The following is a 20,674-nucleotide window of genomic DNA, read 5'->3' on the forward strand; positions in this document are numbered from 1 at the left end:
GCCTCGCAGCGAGGACCGTGCCGCAGCAAACCCGTTCGTTTTTGACGTTAACGAGCTGAAACTCATCTTCTCTAGGACATGAAGAGCTCAGGGATGTCCACCAAGAAAGCCGGTGTGACAGCACTCACAGCTGAACCCTGCCTTTGGAAGAGGAGCACGTCTAGAGCAACAAAGCTCCTTCAAGACGGGAACCTCTTACCTTACAGGATGTACTTATCCAAGCCCCAAATTAGCAATTTTCGGAGCGTAAATCACCCTCTGTTTACCCGTCTTAGCATTTCTCCAACTATTTTAAAGCTCAGGGCTCGTCTGCGCAAAAGCGGTGTCGCAGAAGCGCAATCCCTAAAGAGGGAGGTTGCCGACCGCACCGCAAAAGTGTCGCTGTCGATAGCCTTTATCTCCACAAATCCAAAGCGCATTAGGGCAATTACGTTTTGCGTGACGAGCACAACTCCAACAGAAAGAGTCGTATGAAAACCGTACAGAGCTGGGTTTCGCTCCCATTAACTGCTGCGCGAACGCATCCTTGGCGGCAGCAGCGGTTTCCTGCAACCCACTGTGAATTATTACGTATTTTGTTATCCTTTAACTTTTGTAAAACAATGCACGAGCTGCTCGGGCTAAAGGCACCACAGTAAATTATTAAATAAGGCGTCGGTGGAATGGCAACCCCATCCCATTCTATTTGCAGCCTTGGACGTCGCGTATGCAAAAACATCCTTGTTTTTTGACGAAACGCGTGGGGTTTTATTGTAGTTGTGAAAAAACACACCACGGTCGCCCCGTGATCAGTCTTGGCCACCCAACCCAGCACCCCGCACAGGTCCGATCTTCACCAGCAGATGATGAGCTGCATTGTGGAAAAAATGGGTGCGAAAAAGAAAAGGCACTCCTTTTAAATGGGTGTTATTTATACGGGTGCCATTTCACGGATGCTTTTAAACGAGTGCCACGGCTAAAAAGGCACCCAAACAGTGACCTTGAAAATAAGTCCCTGTCCACACAGGGACTGAAACACCTTCCTCTCTCCACGACTGTCTCACAACCATTTTTAGAAAGCTGCGCTTAAAATACTATCCTTGTTTTTAAAATCCACACATCAGAAGTGACCCACAGACTAATATCCAAGTGTATATAAACTAACTCACGGAAGAAGAAAGGACAAAATCAAGTGTCCGGCCCCTTTGGTAGGACTTTCTACGCGCCTTAATGCCACCGAGACCAGTCTCCCATAGGATGCTGGGCTCGGCCTCCCGAAAAGCAAGGGTACATCAGGTTTTGGGGTTTGCTGGGTCAATTATCATCCCTATGTGACCAGAAGTTCACACCTTTTTACCCCAACCTGTGTATATGCCTTGGCACAAGGGAGGAGTAAGAGAGCAGGTTCCCATCTTCAACCATACTCTTGATGTCTAATGGAAGGAGGTCTTCGCAAATCTGAATCCAAATTCTTATCAGAGACTGGATTCATCTATTACACCAATTTTGTATATATATATATATTTTATATATATATAAAATATAGTGCGTCAGGGTTCAAGAGTTTCCCTTCCTTCTAGAACTTCCGTGAAATTCTTTTCTGTGCAAAATTCACAGCTACGGAAACGCGCCGCTGTTTTGCTCAAAACCTTTCCAACCGCGAGCGCAACAGACGCGAAATCCAAGCCCGCGCACGAATAACGGGGTCTGGATACGTCCACCTTTACACCAAACACAGGACCCGAAGGCAAAAAAATTTGCCGCTAAGCTTCTGTTCCTCCCCTTTTGAGAATCTATTCAGCAGAGATGACAGATTTCACAACAAATGTTTCACCCTCAAGCGCTCACCCTTCCAGGGATTATTTTTTTTTTTCTTAAATAACACCAAGTTTTAAAAAAAAAAAAAACCAAACATGACTTAAGAGAATTTTGAACATACTCCACAGGTAGCTTTGGAAATTTAATAGGTAGCAATTACTGGCAAAAGCGCTGTAGTAGAAGAGGTGTTTCTCCTTCCTTTAATGTTTTACAGAAAGGGAACGTTCCCCAGAACGCTGCTGTGGGTATTTCGCAGAAAGAAAAAGGCAATAGGAGCTCACTCTGCGTATTCAGCGAGATACGTGATTATTGAAGCTCCTGCAGCTCTCCGTTTGCTTGGAACAGAAGGAGGACACGGGTACATTCACCAGCACAACCAGATACGGTCCTACAGCATCAAAAATTATTAGCAACAGGCGTTCCTACGCCAGGATGTTATAAACTGCTCCAATCCCTCCAAGTTTTCTCCTTTCCCCTTATATTCATTGAGCCATATATAGCAAAACTAATTATTTTTTTTCCACAGATTAGGTCCTGAAATAATCATCTTCTTATGGTGCAGAAAGCACCTACCTACAAGGAATGACTCAAGGGCACTGTCGCGCTCTGCTGTCGCATCCCTGCGTGTAGATGGTAGAACGTGGTTCCCTTCTTTCCTGGATTTAACCACTGAGCTAGAGACACCCCAGGATAACATCAGATTTGAATCATAGATCATAGAACTGTTCGGTTTGGAAGGGACCTTAAAGGCCACCCAGTGCCACCCCCTGCCCTGGGCAGGGACACCTCCCACCAGCCCAGGTTGCTCCAAGCCCCGTCCAACCTGCCCTTGAACCCCTCCAGGGATGGGGCAGCCACAGCTTCTCTGGGCAACCTGGGCCAGGGGCTCACCCCCCTCACAGCAAACAATTTCTGCCTCACATCTCATCTCAGTCTCCCCTCTGTCAGTGGAAAACCCTTCCCCGTCCCTGATCCAGAGTCCCTCCCCAGCTTTCCTGGAGCCCCTTGAGGGACTGGAAGGGGCTGGAAGGTCTCCCCGGAGCCTTCTCTTCTCCAGGCTGAACCCCCCCAGCTCTCTCAGCCTGTCCCCACAGCAGAGGGGCTCCAGCCCTCCCAGCATCTCCGGGGCCTCCTCTGGCCCCGTTCTAACAGGTCCGTGTCCTTCTTGTGCTGAGGACTCCAGAGCTGGAGGCAGGGCTCCAGGTGGGGTCTCCCCAGAGCGGAGCAGAGGGGCAGAATCCCCCCCCTAGCCCTGCTGGCCATACTTTTTTTGATGCAGCCGCAATACAGTCCACGCAAGTGGGGTTTAGTCTTGCAGTTTGCGTTACCTGGACCCTGAAGCTCTCTCGACTCGACAAACCCACAGGTCAAACTAACCAGGTTGGGCCAACGCATGCCTCAGGGGCTACATCAAGAAAGGAATCAGTTTTACTCACCTCATTTTCTTCTTCTCTATTGCAATCCAGCCGAGAAAACATGCAAAAGAAAAGATAAAAAGAAGGTGTAAATATCAGGCAGAAACAAGAAACGTAACGTTAGATCTCTGGCAGTGCAAATGGGACGGACCCGGGGATGCAGAGCAAGGGTAACTCCGACCCTACGAACAATCCTGCTGCAAGAGATGTCCCTACCAATGTCACCCAAGGGTCAGGCAGACACGCCAACCTCCTCCGAAGGGGAGCACGGCAGAGTTTTGAAGCTCAATAATTTGGACACTGAAAAATTCCGCACGGACTTTGACAGAGCAAACCTTTTTCCAGCAAACTGCTGTCTTGGCGTTGTCTTCTGAGGGTCTGCAAACCAGCCAGAACCTTATTTCGACAGACGCTGCGGGCGTAACGCAGATATAAAAGTTTTGAAAATGAGATGTAGGAAGCTGAATTTGGTTTTCTTTTGAATTTAGTATTTTTCTTAGGAGACCGGAAACAGTAAAACCATCTGCCTCTCACCGCCAGAAACTAAAGATACTTAAAAATGTCTTTTTGCTGTGTGACCTGCTATGGATCTGCGGCTCTGGCTATTTACCATGACGCCTAGAACTAATTAATCAGGACTTCGGCAGCTAGCCGCTCAACAACGAACTAATGGGGAGCATCACCTTGATCCCAACATCACCAACGCCAATGCTGAGCCAACGGGAAAGCCCAACTTTTCCTCGCTTCCTTATATTCTGCACTCCGATACCACGAGCAAAGCAGATTCTCCTACAAGGAAGGAGAGGGAAGAGGAACGGGACTGCTCTCTCCGTGCTTTGCTCCGTACCTGGGAGAGCTTCAACGAGTTCCTTGGCCCCCAAAAGACAACCACAGAAGCAGATGTAAAAGTTTCGGCGGTTACCGAAACGCCTAAACCGAGATGTCAACAGCTCATCCGTCTTCAGCTGTTATTTCCTCTACCAGAAGTCCCAAAGCACCCTCCAGCGCTCCAACCTTCACGCTTGCACGCAGAGAAGCTTTTCCCCGTCTACCTTAGAGATACAGGGGAACCTTTCAGCCGGACTTCTGCTCAATTTTATCAGCTTTTCCACCACAATTCGGTGCCGTCGTGGTGAGACGGTGAAAGACTTCTTGCAGAAAAGGTTCAGAGATTTCACTTCAAACACCAGCTAATGGAGAAGTATCAGTTTCTGGGGAAAACAAAAGCCAAAGGTCTCAGTTTCTGCGTAACCCGACGCGGTGACGGCACGGCAGTAACCACCTATTTCCCCATTTAAACCATCAGCAACAGAGAATTAGGAGAAACCTGCTCCAAAGACCTACCACCAGCGGTAACATACTACTGCCTGTACCAAGGCTCACGTCCAACTGAGAAAGCTTATTAATAGGCTATAAATTATTCTTACGGCAGCAAGAGCAGGGCTTGTTTTCGTTGAGGAAATACGAGCCGTGAGTTTAAGCAAGCTGCGGAGTACACGAGGGCACGGATGTGATTTAAGGGGGTTAAGCAAGCCATGAATTCGAAACACCGCTGACGCAGAGGAGGTCAGAAGCCCTCCCAGAACAGCACTTTGACACCAATTAGTGTATAAAAGGAGGTTTCATCTTTAGGATCACAAAAAGTGGAGTTTTAGACTTCCAGGACACCGATGTTGTTGACAATCGGGTATTTTTGAGCGTCAGACGCAAGCGTTGACAAGGGCTGAGAACAGCGCTGAGGTCTAGCCCAGCCAAGACCCAACATGAACGTTGGACTCGATGATCTTAAGGGTCTTTTCCCAACCTCAACGATTCTACGAAGATTTTCAACACGTCCGTAACCAGACGAGTTGTGATACAGCACAGAATAACAACCAACAGACGAAAGCCGATGGTCCTCAACCAAAAAGAAAAAGAAAGAACCGTCTCTTTATAGACAAGAACACAGATTTAAGTAGCTCTATGGTGCGAGACAGGTAATGAAGTTTAGTATTTGTAATATATATCCTGCAATATATCTGTAATAGGTATATAATAATATATATGCTGTAAGAATAAAGGAAATAATTCCTCTTAGCAATCCGGTTTCGCTCTCGTTGCCGAAACTTTGTATAAAACCAGTACGAAGCTAAAATGCTGGCAAGTGCGCAAAGCAGACGTCTCCAAAACCCAAAAGCTAAGAATAAAAGTTTCCCTTCCAAGAGGGCATGCCTACAAAACAGCAGGAATCGCGGCAGGATCCCAGCCAGCTCCACGTTCAGCATCCTGCCCAAAGCTTGCGGCACCGGATTTCCCGAAGAAGACACCGCCACGGTGGCAGAGGAGCCTCAGCGTCCGCCGCCTGGAAAAGAGTCGCTCCACGAAGGCGGACGGCAAAGCACCGGCACGGCAAGAAAACTGCAATACACTGAAGAGGAAGAAAAAGCTCGTTGAGATCCTTCACATCCCAGAGAAAATATTGCGGGAGAAAGTGAGCTGCGTTAGGATCTTGGTGCTCCAAAAGCACTCGGGAGGGAGACTCCTCAGCCCTCGGAGGGGAGAAAGCTGCTAAAATTCGAGCAGCTTAAAGGGTGGCAAGGGAGAAATCAAAATATCAAAAGGCAGGAAAGAGTTAAGAAGGGACAAAAAAGATGACGTTGCATGAATTAAACTGGCTGTTCAAAATAAAGTATGTACGAACGAAGCAGATGTGACGTTACTGGTAATACCTTGTGTACTCCTAGATGCCTATATGAACAATTTAATTCCTACAGGACGGAGAAGGGATTCTCGGAGCAGCAGTATTCCCTCTCTGCAGAGGTATTTCAGCCAGTTACACGCTCGTCCCTCCCGAATTACCCCTCCATCAGCAGCTAAAGCAGCAGCAAATTGTCCCACCTGGCTCCGGGTGCCCTCGCGCCGGTTAATATATTAATTATACCTTAATAAAGGAGGTACCTGCCTCCGGTTATGGATCCCATTCCCATTTACAGCCTCTTCCTTCGCCCCAGATCGAAAAAAAAAAATATATATATATACATAAAAATAGATTTCCAAAATTAGTGAACACGCCGTTCTTCGCTCGGAAAACCTATTGCCAAATTCCCCCCACGCTGGGTTTGAAGTTACATAAAATCCCCCCCACACCGACCCCCCCCCCCCCCCGGTAGAAGCCTGAGGAAGGAGCCAGCACGCAGGAGACCCGGCACAACAAGAGCGTACGGGAGCTGGGGATCCATCCAAAGGCACAAGCCAGAGGTTTTCCAGCAGGTTTCCAGCCCCGGAGGTTTAGATCAATCCCATTTGTTTCCTTCCGGCCGCACCTTGCTCTCTGCAGGTACATAAAAGGAAGACTTAATTAAAATTAGCATTGAATTTGGGCGCTTATTGGCTCGTTTCTGCGACCTTCACAAGGAAGGGCTTGTTAAAACCCAAAATAAAACTCAAAGCAAAACCAAAGACCTCTACAGACAAGTGGTTAATAAATAAATTTTTTAAAAATGCAAGGGAAAAAAAAAAAAAAAACAAAAACAGGGAACTGTACCATCTTTTATTTACCTACAGCAGCCCTATGTAATAGTATTTTTAAAAATAAATAAATAAATAAATAAATAAATAAAAAAAAATCAGTCTGCGCCTAAAGTAGAATTTAAAAGACCAATTTAGCCAGTCTGGGAGTCAGAGCTGATTAATTAAGGAGAAATATTGGTGGGGTAAGAGGCAGACGCGCTCGCACACACCCCACAAACGCGCGACTGAACCCAACACCAACCCGCGGCAGCGACTAAATCCCAAATCCCCGCGACGCACAGAGGAGCTGGCAGCTGCACAAAAGGCTTTTTTAAGGTTATGGATCCACATTTCGACCCAAAATTATTTATATTTTAAATTTCTCAGTGGCCTGATAAGGGCATTCTTTTTCCATGTTGTTGTTCCTTCTGCTTTCCCGCTCACGGAAATGTCCCAGGTTTGGCACGGGCATGATAATAAAAAAATAAGGTCGTATTTTAATTCTGAGGTTCCGCAGCTCCGGCATTTCTGAGATGCTTAAACAGCTGCGAAGGAGACACCTCTCCTCTTTAAAGCGTAATCCACATCGTAATCTGAATTACAGGCAGGTTTTGCTTATGCTAAAAAAAAGCAAACCAAAAAAAAAAAAAAAAAAAAAGCCTTCAGGCTTCTGAAGCCTAAATGAAAAGTGCTGGAAGAGCCTCACCTGCCCTGTGTTCTCTTTTCTTTTTTCTTCTTAAGAGAGAAAAATCTGGAAGCCTAAAGCTCTTCAAAAATCTGGAAGCCTAAAGCTCTTCTTATCTAAACATCTGCAAGAGTAACAACCCTGGGGGCCCAGAAAGCCCCCTGGTGAGGAGGCATCAGCACACCTTGCTTTAAACCGATGGGGGTGTTGTGCGGGCATTAGCATAGGTCCATCTGAAAGCCAACCCACCTGGGCAATTACCTTTCTTTTCCAAAGAAAGGCAACAAAATGCAAATCCTCAGCACTCACCCCGAGGAAATCCCAACCTCCAGATTGTTTTGTTTAGCCCAGCTTGGCCAGAGATGTCCCACCAGCCTGGGGGACGTTGATGGACTTCCAGAGCTGCCCATGGATCCACCAGCACCTACCACCGCAACCTTCACCGGCAACGCCGGGGCTGAGCCAACCAGAAGGAAATACCAAGACCTCGGGTGGAAACTCGCAGTTCCAGCAAGATCCTAAAGCCAAAAAGGAAATATCTCGGCAGATTTGGTGACAGAAAGGGTAAGGTCCGGCCCAGCGCTGGAAGGCGTCACCTCCCGGCTTCTGCTGCCACACCGTGCACCACGACGCCGTAGATGTTCACTCGCTCCCGCTCTCGTTCCAGCTCCTGCCACCCTCAAACCCCAACGATTTCATAAAATACCTACAGGCCTGAAGTGCTATCGCCTGCTCGGCTTATTAGAAACTTCTAATAAGAGAGACTAGAGATTAAAAAAAAAAAAAACCAAGGACAAACGTGCAACGATCCCTGTGATTTGCTAAAACACGGCGCTAAACGGCAGCGAATTCTTTTGTCGAGTGCTGCGCTTTTAACGCCCAAACGTGTCCCAAAAATACCGCACCGCCAGATAATGTACAACCAGGGGAAAAAAAGAAAAAAAAAAAGAAAAAAAAAGCAGGGAAGTTAATAGACAATCCCGCTCCTTCCCCCAAAAAGCCACAGAGAGAGGAAAGGCTAAAGCGCACCCAGGAGTGGCGGGGGGGGGGGGGGTTGGGAATCACTATCAATCACCTTATTTAAACAGAAGGTTTGAAACCAAGCCAAGGTGGCCAGAAAATGAGGTCAAGGCAAGCTGTGTGCACGTACCTGGCCCCGCAGCACGTCCCCCAGCTCCCGCTCTCCCACCCCCTCCTTCCCCAAACCAGCCTTTGCTGGTTTTACAACCAACGTTCTCCCCGGGTTTGGAGTTTTAAGGTCGGAGCTGGGGAAGAGATGCCATTTCTCCCCGGCTGAAAGAGGAAAGAAGCGAGAGAGAGGACTGAAGACGCCGGGAAAACAAGGAGCGGAACATGGCTGAAAAGAAATATTTCTTGTTTCATTTACAAAAGATAAGGGCCAAGCGACATCCCGCATGGTCACAAACGAGCCAGAAAGGGATTTTTCTTTTAATATAGATGACTGACGTATGGACCCACCTGTAATCATCGGTGAACGCTCCCCTCCTACTACACCCCCCTGTGAAATTAACTGTACAAATCAAGAAAAAACCCTCTCACGGACCATTTTAATATGGCACGAGGGATGTTAAGAAACTCAACTGTTGTAGCTTCCGCTTCAGGCCAACCCAGGGTGGCTGGAGAAGAGCCGCCGGGAGCAGATCCGAGAGGCATGACAACACACTACGGAAAACTCACGGCGCTATAAACTTCTTACTCTGAGCATTTTACACCCCCTTCTCCGCAGCTGGGGAAAATATAGGCTAAAAAAAAAAAAATATATATATATATGGCATGAGTTAAAATGCCTGTTCTTTGCCAGCTGAAAGCTCCGGCGAAGGGAATTCTGCCCAAACTGGGAATTGAGCCCTGGGTCCGGTGGAACCCGGGCAGACACTTCCCGGGGCAGGTCCATCCGCCGGCGACCGGACCCTAAAGAGAAGGGAAAGAAATAAAAGGGGGGGGGGGGGGGGGAAGGATGATTTTTGAAAACAATTTGGTTTTGCTGCTGCTCCTGTTGGGAAGGAAGGAGGGCAGAGAAACGAGACATCGGCAGGAGCATGCGGAAAGCCACAGGTTGAGGGTTTGGGTTTGGTTTTTTTTTTGGCTAAAGCTTAATTTATTAACTATTTAGCTATCTGTGCGTTAGTAATATTAGCGGTTTAGAGAAGCGAGGGTCTTTTGCTTCGGGAAAAAGAGCCGGTTAAAAAAAAAAAAAAACACAACAAAAAAAACCCACCAACCAATTTCCAGTGGTTTCCAGTCTCCTGCTCCAATAAAAGCATCGCGGGATCCTCTTCTTTCCCTAAAACTGCCCGGGAATTCCCCAACTCACCGCCGCTAAAGAAGAAGCGAAGTCTGGAGCGGCGACGATGAGAAGGCAGGCCGTGCCCATGGCGGGGGGGGCTCAGCCCCAGAGCATCCACACGGGAAGGGATGAGGCCAGGTGGGATGGGGGGGACAGGAGAGCGACGGTGCCAAAAAGAAAAGGCATAAACCCCCCCCCCACACACACACACACAGAGTTTACCTCGAAACCACGGCTCCCGGCTCAGCGCCGCCGGAGCATCGGTCCCCGCAAAAGTTCTTCCTCCTCTCGGAAAGGGGGGGGGGGGAAAAGGAGAGATTTCAGCGGCAGCTTCCCATCATCAAAATGTAAATGGAGTCGCTTTTCAGGTAATCCCGGCCACAAAAGCACCTCCTTTGGACACCAAACAGCCCCAAAAAGGCGGTGTTTCGCACCTACCAGGTACTCTTTAAACTGCCTTCCCCCCCCCCGCCCCCCGCTACCTGATGCAATTAACTCCCAAAATGCGGGCGCGTCCCCGAGTCGTCCCTCTGTCCTCGCCCCTGGGGAAGGACGAGGCTGGGTTTATCACACACCCCCCCCCCCCCCCCGGAACATCAAGCGGGGGAAGATGCGGGATGGCGAGATAAGGCTCCCCCCCCCCCCGCCGTGGGGTACCACTCGGTGGGATGGACGGAGGGGCGAGATGGACAAAAAAAACAAAAAAAAAACCCAACAAAACCCAAACCCACCCACATTACCCATTTTTAGCAGTTTTAACCATTCAAACCAGGGCGGCTTTTCGGAAGCGGGGGCGAAGGCGAGCTCGTTATTTCCCTCATCATCCTCACCTCACAATTTAAAACGCCGCCTCACAATTTCTCACCCCTCGAAAGGCTGAAATTAAAACCCTCCTTCCCACAGCCGGGGTTAAAAGCTCGGGGTCGGCTCCCACCTCAAGTCACTACGGCGGGGAGCCCCATTCCTCACTTTTTTTAACCTGCCCCCCCCCCTCCCATTCCCATCTCTATTTATTTCCAGGCTTTTCGGGCATTTTCATACATCTATAACCAGCCTTGGAAGCAGCGAGAGCCTGCAGCTGGTTTCAGCGGAGGCACTTCCACGGTACAACCATAAACCAAAGCCATTTCTACCAGGGCGAAACCGCTTTTAGGATTAAATTTGGCTTACGCACCCCGGCTACCCCCACCCGCATGCTCTGGGGATACCGGCCCCACAAGCCAAAATTGCTTGCCACCAGCCAGAAGCAGCCAATGTCTTGTAACACCGCTGCAGATTTGTGGTAAACACAAATTCGTTAAGAAAAAAAAAAAAAAAAAGAGAGAAAAGCGAGCGCCAGCCTCCTGCAAAACTCCCTCTCGCGTCCGGCGTCCGCTGTCGTAGCCCGGTGGGGACGGTCACCTTTGACGCAGCATCTGCAGGCGCCGCCAGGTTATTGACCGGTATCATTTCCAGGCTTGGAAGGAAAAGGAATTAGTGGAATTAGGAGGAAAAAAAGAAAATTAAAAAAAAAAAAAAAAGCTTTTTTTTTTTAAATTTTCCTCAAATCCCCATCCCGTGCAACCACCGGGCTGCAAAATGGAAAAAAGTTCGGCGCGCGCTGAACTAAACTGCTCTAACGAAGTTAAAAGGTGTTCGCTACCAGGAAAATAATTTCAGTATTTCAATCCGGATGAAAAGCAGATGGCTACGGCCAGCTTCCGCGCGACGCGAGGCTCCCAGTTCTACCAACGCTCCTCTGAAGCGCTCCTCCGCAGCGACAGGGGGAAGCAGAGGAAGGCGAGGAACCTGAAAGCAGCTCGATTTTTTTTTAAATAATAATAATAATAATAGTAATAAAAACAAATATCTAAGCTGACTTACAATCGTTACTACCGGCCGCCAGCACGGGGCTTCACTCTTGGCGGAGAAATGAGCAGCTGGACACGCAGAGACTTTGAGGCTTCATCTGACCTGAGCGATGGCTCTGGGTAATTAGGTCTGTGCGCTAAAAAAGGGGGTTACCCCCCCCCAGACAGAGGAGAAAGGTAATGCCCCTGCCTCTAGGGCACAAGGTTGGGGGCGGGAAGGACTCGCTCCGCAGGGCCGAGCCCACCCCATCTCCTCGCCCGCTGTATTTCTGGACCAGGGGGGTTTCTACCCCTCCATCACCTCCTGCACCATCAGCAGCGGGGATCGCCACCCCGTTTCACCTGCCGCATTCTCCTTCCACGGGCGAGCAAATTCCCAAACTGACCTTTTCGAGGCATCACCCAGCCTGCATGACACATCCCCCCCCCGCCGCCCCCTCCCCTGGCACTGCAGGGCACCTTTGTCTCCTCAAACGCCTGGAAAATAAAGATTTCGCCCCGTTTTGGAGGGCGGGCTGGGCTCGCGGAAGTCTACCTGCTGGAAGTCTACCTGCTGGCAGGAGAAGGCGAACGGCACCGGTGGGAGGAGACGGGGAGGTCCCGATGAGCCTGGTGGCACCGGGTGAGGTGGAAACATCTGCGCTGGCCACGCTGGGACGCAGGGGGATGCCACCCGCGTCACCCAGCGTGGAGACGTGTCACCTTCGTGGTCCCCAGTATCCCCTTCTCCCCAAAACAGGCATCAGGCGGGAGCAGTCCCGTCCCCCGCCCCCCGAGCAGAAGAGGTTCGTGAAAGATGTCCCCTAAAAGCTTCACACGGAGCTAAAAACGTTCTATTTCAGCGGACTTTTTTTACTTTTTTTTTTTCATTTTTACTTTACTTTTTTCACCTTGAGCCACCCTACCGAGATCACCTTATAATTCAGACACGCCACGTGCCGCCAAACGCTTCCGTAACTCGCCACATTACAAGTCGACCTTCGCAAAACGCCCCGTCCTTACCCTAAACTCGCCCCAGGTTTAACGAGAAGATGCTTTCCCACCGTCGGGTGGTCCCTAAATTCAGATTTCACGGGGCAGAAACGGCACCTCGCCCCGCGCGCCCCGAAAAAGTGCCGTAAATAAAACGCTGCAACGCCCCAGCCCGGCTTAAGGTGGCCACTTCAATATAAAATCCTTAACGTATTTATTTCTTAACGTGATTATAGATGAAGTTTAATCTTCTATTACCAAACCTGCCCGGCAGGTTAAGTTGGCGGCAGGAGCCATCTCGGGAGCCGCTCTCAATTCAATAAAAGAAAATAAACCCAAGCTCCCCCCGTTAACACCAACTCCCGGCAAACGGAGAGCTTTAAATCAAATTATTTCAGTGAGATTAAACCCAGTTTAACACGGCGAGAAGAAACGAGAGCTAACGAGGGGAAAACCTGCCCCCGGTTGCTGTGGCGATGCTTAAACCCAAGGTGATCCCTCCCAGGCAGGGAAATTATCGCAGGAACGGATAAATCCGATCCCCCCTTCAGCCTCTTTTATACCAGGAATCTGCAAAAAAAGTGCAAGTTGGGAATGAGCAGCGTCAAGAAAACTCCAAACGACACGTTCCGGAGTTTGTTGTTTGGTTGGTTTTTTTTGTTTTTTTTTTTCTGTCGGATGTCGATGCTACGGAAGGCTGTAAATGTTAAAAAGAATTGTTTTCTGCTAAAAAAGGCCACGCTTTTTCTTTCTGGCTGCAAAACCTCCGCTGATGCATTTCAAATAGAGAGGCGGGAGTAGAAGTACAACGTGGAAAGTGTAAAATCTTTGAGGAATCCACGTTTGGGCCTGAAAACGGTCTTTTAAGGTCCAACATCGCTCAGGCTCCAGCTCCTTCCCCAGCCCCAAACCTCCTCAATATTTGGGGTGAAATTCTGACTCCTGACCCACCTTTCTCTCCAATTTCAGGTCCCGCTCCACGTCCCCGGGCTCTCAGGAAGATGCTCTGGGGGGGGACGGCAGCCTCCGGGATGGATCCCGAAAGGCTGAGGCTCGCTGGAGAGGGGCTGCTGCAGGGATGGAGCATTTTTATGCAGGTTTACCAAAAAAAAAATAAAAAAAAAAAGGGAAAAGTCAGGAAAAAAAACAACGACAAAGAAAATAAAGCTTTTTCAGCAAGTGTCCTACCAAACCGGAAAAAAAAAACCAGAGCCGCGCTTTGACTTTCTCAAGACTTTTTCCTCAATGAATCCTACCAGGAAAAGAAGGAAAAAGGAAAACGAAGCATAGCCCGGGACGCTGTAAAATGGGAACGGCATCACTGCTGCTGCCGGCCCGGCCCGCGCGGCTGCGCAGACGTCGGTGTTGAACCCCCAGCGATGATCCGGGCCTTGGCTCGTCTCGTTAATAAATCTAAATAATCCCCTAAATAATCAAACGTGGCCAGTCTATTAATCGGGACAAAGGTCAAATACACGCGGCAAACACATTGATTTTTTCTTTACGTTTCTACGCCTAGTAAAAATAGGCGTTTATAAACCCCCTCTCCCTCTCTGTCTAAATATACACGCAAACAAATTATATTTAGAATTACGTCACCCGGTCTCTAACGCAGGACGTCGACGGAAGGCTGTCACCTACCCACTCTGAGCCACTGCAAGGAAAATATTCAATTGCAGAGGGAAAACGAGAAATAATTAAGGCAAGAGAAGCACCTGAAAGCCTTTTCCCTTTCAAAAACCAGGGATTCCTCCACCTCTTTCCCGTGGGATCACCTAAGCGTAGTATTTAGGAGAGCCGAGTTTATATATTAGCCGCTCTTGCATATTAAGTGCGGAGTGTGTAATTATCCGTGCACGTGTCCGGGTGACTAAAGGTACTTGGAATGACTCGGAACTCAAAATATCTTGCCTGGGTAGCCTACAGCTGCTAAATTTCCTCATTTTTGAGAAACCCAACGGCTGGAGCACACCCTTCCAGGGAGGCATCCCAAGGCCGTGACTTTCCCTGTCCCGTTCGCACGCATCATTCCATCCTTACTCACTCCACCGTAAAGGAACGCCGCCGATCCACGGACCTAAAATATGAAAAACCAAAGGGAAAAAGTATTCCCAGCCCGCTCGCACGCAGCCAGCGCCTGGAAAAATGCACGCTTTCCCAATTTCTAGGCATCTGGATTGGCAGAAACCACAGGGATCTCAACGGCTCCAAGTGAAAACGTGGACCCATATTTTTTATTTTTTTTTTTTTCCTCCCTTTTTTTATTTCCCCTGAAGCCGAACGCTGCGGATCTACCCTGCCTGTGATGCACGGCGCCTTTCTGGACCACAAGCAGATGGAAGAGGAGCGGTGAATGGAAGCTGCAGAAGAATCCAGGGTAGAAGGCCAAGCCAAGAAGAGGTCCTCCTCCCTCAAAACCCAACAAGGGTAAGAAGACGCAAAGTTGGGTACCAAAAACCAGGGAGAAGACGAATTCTCCAAGAGCAAAGCTACGACCCTCAGGCTTCATTTTTAAGAGAAGTGGGCAACGGTACCGAAAACGCACTGTGGATGGAGCAGGAAAAAGGCAAGAGAAGAAGGGAACGGGCAACGTTGCACGGCGTCCACGTCTCCTTCTTGGAGATCCCCAACCTGGAGATCAACGACCTCATTCAATTCGGCTCCATCGCAAGCAAACAGCCTCAGAAAGTTCAGGTCCAGCTGGGAACTGTTATAAAACGACGTCAAAAATAATAAACCCAAGTGAGAAATTTGTCTGATAACTTACTGGCCGGCCAGGGGAGCAGGTGAAGGTCTCCTCCTGCGACTGAGAGAAATTTGAACGTATAAAGAGAATTTTCTTGAAATAAACTGACTTTTCAGAGCCATTAAGGCTTATGCGCAGAGCTGAAAAACCCTCAGGTACTCTTGGGCAGCGAGAACCGAGTTTTTCCTTTACTATTCTTGATTTCGCACCCCATGGGACCATCATTAGTCTCCTTAATAAAGGGGAGGAGCGTTCGGAGAGAGGTGCGGGTGTAAAACTGAGCCTTCCCTTCCACGAGCGTCTCCCCAACAGATTGGAACATACTCGAGGACCCGAATTTGGGTATTTAACCACAGTAGGTTTGCCAGGAGCTTCTGCCTTGTGCCGAGGGCACTGGCGTTACCGATTGTTTTCCCTAGAGGAAAGCAGAAAATAGAATCCAGATGCCTACGAGAAGCAAAACGTGCTCAAGTCCCAAAGTGGCACAAACGGTGAACGGCCAACGAGTCTCCACAGCTGCAACGCGCATGAAAAAAAACCCCACGCTGTAATAGCCACAACCAAAACCCTGAAGTTTTAGACTGTTTGAATCCACATCGAGTCGCATTAACAAAATCATTGGGTTTCTCAAAGGCACCGGCCCTAAACCCCGACCCCAGCAAACCACCCGTGAGTGCCACCAAGCTCCACCACCGTCACCGGCCTGCGGAGACACGGGATGGCAGGAAGACCATCTTCCCCCAAAATGGAGCTACATTCAAGCTGGGGAGGTCTACCCGCAGCAGAGCACAGAAGCAGCAGCGGATAAATATGAAATATATTTATATTTCATGCCATGGGGTGTGCAAGGGAACCTGCTGCAGCACCTTCGGTTTCCATCATAACGTGCAGACACCAGCTGAAGAACTCCTTGGGACTCTCAATCCAATCCATCTCGCCCCGCGCCACGACCCCACCAACGTGTCACTTGTTTGAGAGGGTTCTCCACCCTCGGAAGGCAGCGGCCAGGGATGATCTCGGTGTCTTCTCGAAGGAAGCACTCACTCATCGCAGGTTTGGCTGCATCTGCTGCACCACTCTAGCAACAGCACGAAGAGATGAAGTTTCTTCTGCTCGCAGCCTACGACACAAACATCCATCAAGTAGATCCAGGTCGGCGTCAGGCAGCTCCACGGACAAGCTGAAGACCTTGCATGGAGCTTGGTAGCAGCTCCGAGCTCAGGGACTCAGGCTGGCCCCAACGTGAGCACCCAAAGAGGGGAGGCGAGCTGGTTTTGCTGGACGCTGAAGTTCTCAAGAACCTCAGTTCTGGCTGCAGAGTGGGACGCGGAGAGCGACCGACCAGGTGAAAGCTGGACGGGGTTTCTTCGCTAATAGGAAAGTTCTGGTAAACTCCATCAGCACGTACACAAGTCGCCCGTAGTCCAGCTCCCCGGCTCCATATCCCACCTCCTACAGCCAGTGTGGAGCTCCACCTCAGCAACAATGATGCCCTGGCATTCAAGGTCAGATTGGACAGGGCTTCGAGCAACCTTTTCTAGCGGAAGACATCCCTGCCCACAGGTTGGACTGGATGATCTTTAAGGGTGTCTTCCAATCCAAACCGTTCTGTGAATAATTCCCATGAAAATTAAGGCTGAGCCTGACCATTTACCGGGCTCTGCTTGTGTCACCGGGCTGCGACCAGCGCCCTCCAAGCCCCCGCGTCTCGCAGCAGCACAACTCCAACGCTACGAGCTACAAAGACAATTACTCCAAAAAACGAACCACACAGACCCCCTCTTCGTCACACCCCACAGCAGGCACAGGGCTGAGGGAAACCACCATCGCTGGCAGCACCAAATGTCCCGCAGCCGCCACGGTTTGCTTTCAACTACGCTCTCCACCACAGCGACCAACCGCACTTTGGAAATACCGAAGCGGTTCCTGGGACGCACCGTACAAGACATTTCTAATATCGCGACATTCAAGAGCGGGGAAGGAGATGACGAAGCACCAGGTACCCCCGCCTCTGAAGAAAACCACCGCCGAGCGACTGCAAATAATCCTTTTCTCAAGCTAAAAGCACACGTGCTGGGAAGAGCGCGTCCTAAATAAGACACGCCATCAACAAGGCAGCGAAGGCGACTCAGGCGCGTGGCGGAACACCAGGCTTCGAGGCAGGCATGGGGAGACACGGCTCCTAAAAACATCCGAACGCCTCCCGACAGCTTCCAGAGACCCAACCAGGAACACCCGCCCCAAGAAAACCCCTAAAGTCAGACCAATAAATTAGCATTCCTTTTAAAAAGCTGCTAAAACAAACCACTCTCTGGCTTCTTTCAAGCGTCTGGGTTTGCGACACTCCAGATCGTTTTAGACAACAAGCGGCAGCAGGATATAACGTGTATGCTTTTAACCGTCACGCTGGCTGGAACGCTTGGTTTGACACCAAATGCCACCCCAGCCCCTGGGGATAGGATCCCCTGGCGCTCTAAACTAAAAAGGTGAAATGCCTAAATGAGGCTAAAACTTTCTGGACGGATAGGAAAGTCGTTTGAACCCGGAGGGTGGCTCAGGATGGGACCGTCGCTCCCCACTGGGGTTAAGCTCAAGTAAATCAGGTGCAGGGCTGGCTCCAGGCTCTCCTGTCCCGGGGAGAAAGGCAGGAGCCATGTCTAGCAAAATACAACCTGAATTCAAAACGAAATCCTCCACCTCTCCCTAATTTTAGACGGCCGGGCCGCAGGCACCCTTTCAGCTGAAACAGATCCTCAGGTGGGCACAGGCGGAACTCTGTCGCCTTCGCTCAAAAAAGGTTTGCTCTGGTGTCCTGGGTTAAAAACACGCCATTTTTAGCTTTGCCTCCAAGTCCAAACGGTGGCACGGAGGTGCCGCACGCCGGGCGTCTGCCTCCTTCCACCCCAGCCGCATGTCGGGGATGCCGCACGCGCAAAGTTTTACCAGGCACCCCAATCCTTCGCCAAGGAAGTCTAAAAAAATGTAAAAATAGCATTCAGAACCAACAAGGAGGAGGAAGGGGGATGGGGGGAGAGAACGAAAGAAACCCCACCGCTACCAGCAGGAACTGAAGGGCTGGCTGAGAAGAAGGCATGAAGCTGGAATAAAGCGATGTCGGGGGGTGTCGGTGAAAATCCCCAGCGCAGAGGAGAACCGGAGTTCACCGGCCATTAGGACTGCTTCCCCCCTACTCCCCCCCCGCCTCCTTTTTTGCCCGGCTCCTTCCTCCTGTCAGAAAATGGGGTCAGGGCAGGGGCCGGCCGGGGGGACTGAAGGGGCGAAATACAGCCGGGACTCGGTACCTCCTCCGCACACCGGGGGGAAAATACTAATAAAAAAGGTGCGGAAAAATGTCGTCCCCCCCCCGCCGCTTTCCCCGAGGGAGGCCGGGCGGTGAGTGCGGACGTGTCCCGGCCTCCCTCCCTCCCTCCGCAGGGCACCTCGGGGAGGGCAAGGGCAGCCCCCCGGCACCCCCGCCACCCCCCGCCGCTCCGCTCCGTCCTCCAGCCACCCACCACCCACCCCCAGCCCGGCCTCCGCCCGCCGGCGCCCGGCCGCGGCGCTCACGCAAGGCCGGGGATGCGCGGCCTACCCCGCCGGGCCCGCCAGGCCTCAGGCCGCCGTGCAGGGCCGGGGAAGGGAAGGGGGTCGGCCGGCGGCGCGGCCAGCGCTTACTCCGGGGTGGGGTGCTCCGGGTCGTAGAAGTCCCCCATGGTCGGGCGGGCGCTGTCCGGGGGACCGGGGGGGGGGGGGGGGGCGGCAGACGCGGCCCCTGGGGCGGGCAGGGCCGGGCCGGGCCGGGCCGCGCCGCGGGGGAGGGCCCCTTCTCCGCCCTCCTCCGAGCCCGGCGGGGGGCTCGGCTCCGCCGCCGCCGCCTCACATCCTCCGGCGGGCCCCGCGCTGCAGCGGCCGCCGGCGGGGCCCCGCCATCCGCGCCGTGCCCTGCCCTGCCCCTGCCCGCCGCCCGACGACGAGTCCGCCCCGGCCGCCCGGCTCCTCCCCGCCGCGCCGCCGCGCCGCCGCCGCCGCTCCGCTCCGCTCCCCCCGGGGCGGGCAGCCGCGCCGCCGGGCGAGGGGACGGCACCGGACCGGATTCACCGGGACCTCAGGCAGGGCAGTCCCGGGGACACACCGGCAGCAGCCGCCGGACCGGCGGGATCTCTCCGGGATCTCACCCGGATCCCCCCCGGGATCACCGGGGCCACAGCAGGCACCGGGGCCACAGCGGCATCACCCCTGGGATCTCACCGGGATCACTCCCGGGATCACCGGGGCCGCAGCAAGCACAGGGGCCACACCGGCATCGCAGCGGGATCACCCCCGGGAGCACCGGGGCCACACCGGGATCTCACTGGGATCACTCCTGGGATCACTGGAGCCACAGCAGGCACCAGGGCCACACTGGGATCTCACTGGGATCGCACCAGCGTCACCCCTGGGATCACCGGATCCACACCAGACACGGGGGCCACACTGGCATCACCCTCGGGATCTCACCGGGATCACCCCTGGGATCACCAGGGCCATAGCAGGCACCAGGATCTCACTGGGATCACACCGGGATCACCTCCGGGATCACTGGATACACACCAGACACAAGGGGCCACACTGGGATCACACCCGGGATCACTGGGGCCCCAGCAGACACCAGGGCCACACCGGGATCTCACTGTGATCACACCGGGATCACCCCTGGGATCACTGGATCCACACTAGGCACTGGGGCCACACCAGCATCACCCTTGGGATCTCACCAGGGCCACACCGGGATCACCCCCAGGATCAGCGGGGCCACAGCAGGCACCAGGGCCACACCGGGATCTCACTGGGATCGCACCAGCATCACCCCTGGGATCACCGGATCCACACCAGGCACTGGGGCCACACCAGGATCACCCCCGCGATCACTGGGGCCGCACCAGCATCATCCCCAGGATCTCACTTGGGCCACACCAGGATCACCCCTGGGATCACACTGGTATCACCAGGGCCACACCAGGCACCGGGGCCACATTAGCATCACCCCCGGGATCACCATGACCTCAGCGGGGTCGGGCAGGGAAGTCCCGGGGACACACCAGGATCCGCCATGGGACGGGTGGGATCTCTCCGGGATCACACCAGCATCATCCCTGGGATCACCAGGGCCACACCAGGCACCGGGGCCACACCAGGATCAGCCATGGGACGGGTGGGATCTCTCCGGGATCACACCAGCATCATCCCTGGGATCACCAGGGCCACACCAGGCACTGGGGCGATACTGGCATTAGCCATGGGACCGCCGGGATCTCACCGCGATCACACCGGGATCACCCCTGGGATCACTGGGGCCACACCAGGCACCGGGGCCACACCAGGATCAGCCATGGGGTCACCAAGATCTCCCTGGTAATGCTGGGACCACACTGG

The 20,674-nt window shown here is 52.2% G+C and overlaps 1 protein-coding gene across 1 annotated transcript in view; it reads right to left on the minus strand.

Annotated features, from left to right (window-relative positions):
* SETD2 (SET domain containing 2, histone lysine methyltransferase) overlaps nt 1-18,999 on the minus strand; it is a 74,806-nt gene extending 55,807 nt beyond the window's left edge. Inside the window, exons 1-2 of the mRNA XM_054192958.1 lie at nt 18,938-18,999; nt 3,234-3,249 (exon numbers count right to left, since the gene is read on the minus strand). Coding sequence (XP_054048933.1) covers nt 3,234-3,249; nt 18,938-18,975 — 54 coding nt within the window. The 5' untranslated portion in view covers nt 18,976-18,999. The remainder of the gene's footprint in view (nt 1-3,233; nt 3,250-18,937) is intronic.
* Nucleotides 19,000-20,674: the final 1,675 nt, after the last annotated feature.

The sequence above is a fragment of the Rissa tridactyla genome, chromosome 2 (genome assembly GCF_028500815.1).
Source record: "Rissa tridactyla isolate bRisTri1 chromosome 2, bRisTri1.patW.cur.20221130, whole genome shotgun sequence".
NCBI classification, from domain to species: Eukaryota; Metazoa; Chordata; class Aves; order Charadriiformes; family Laridae; genus Rissa; species Rissa tridactyla.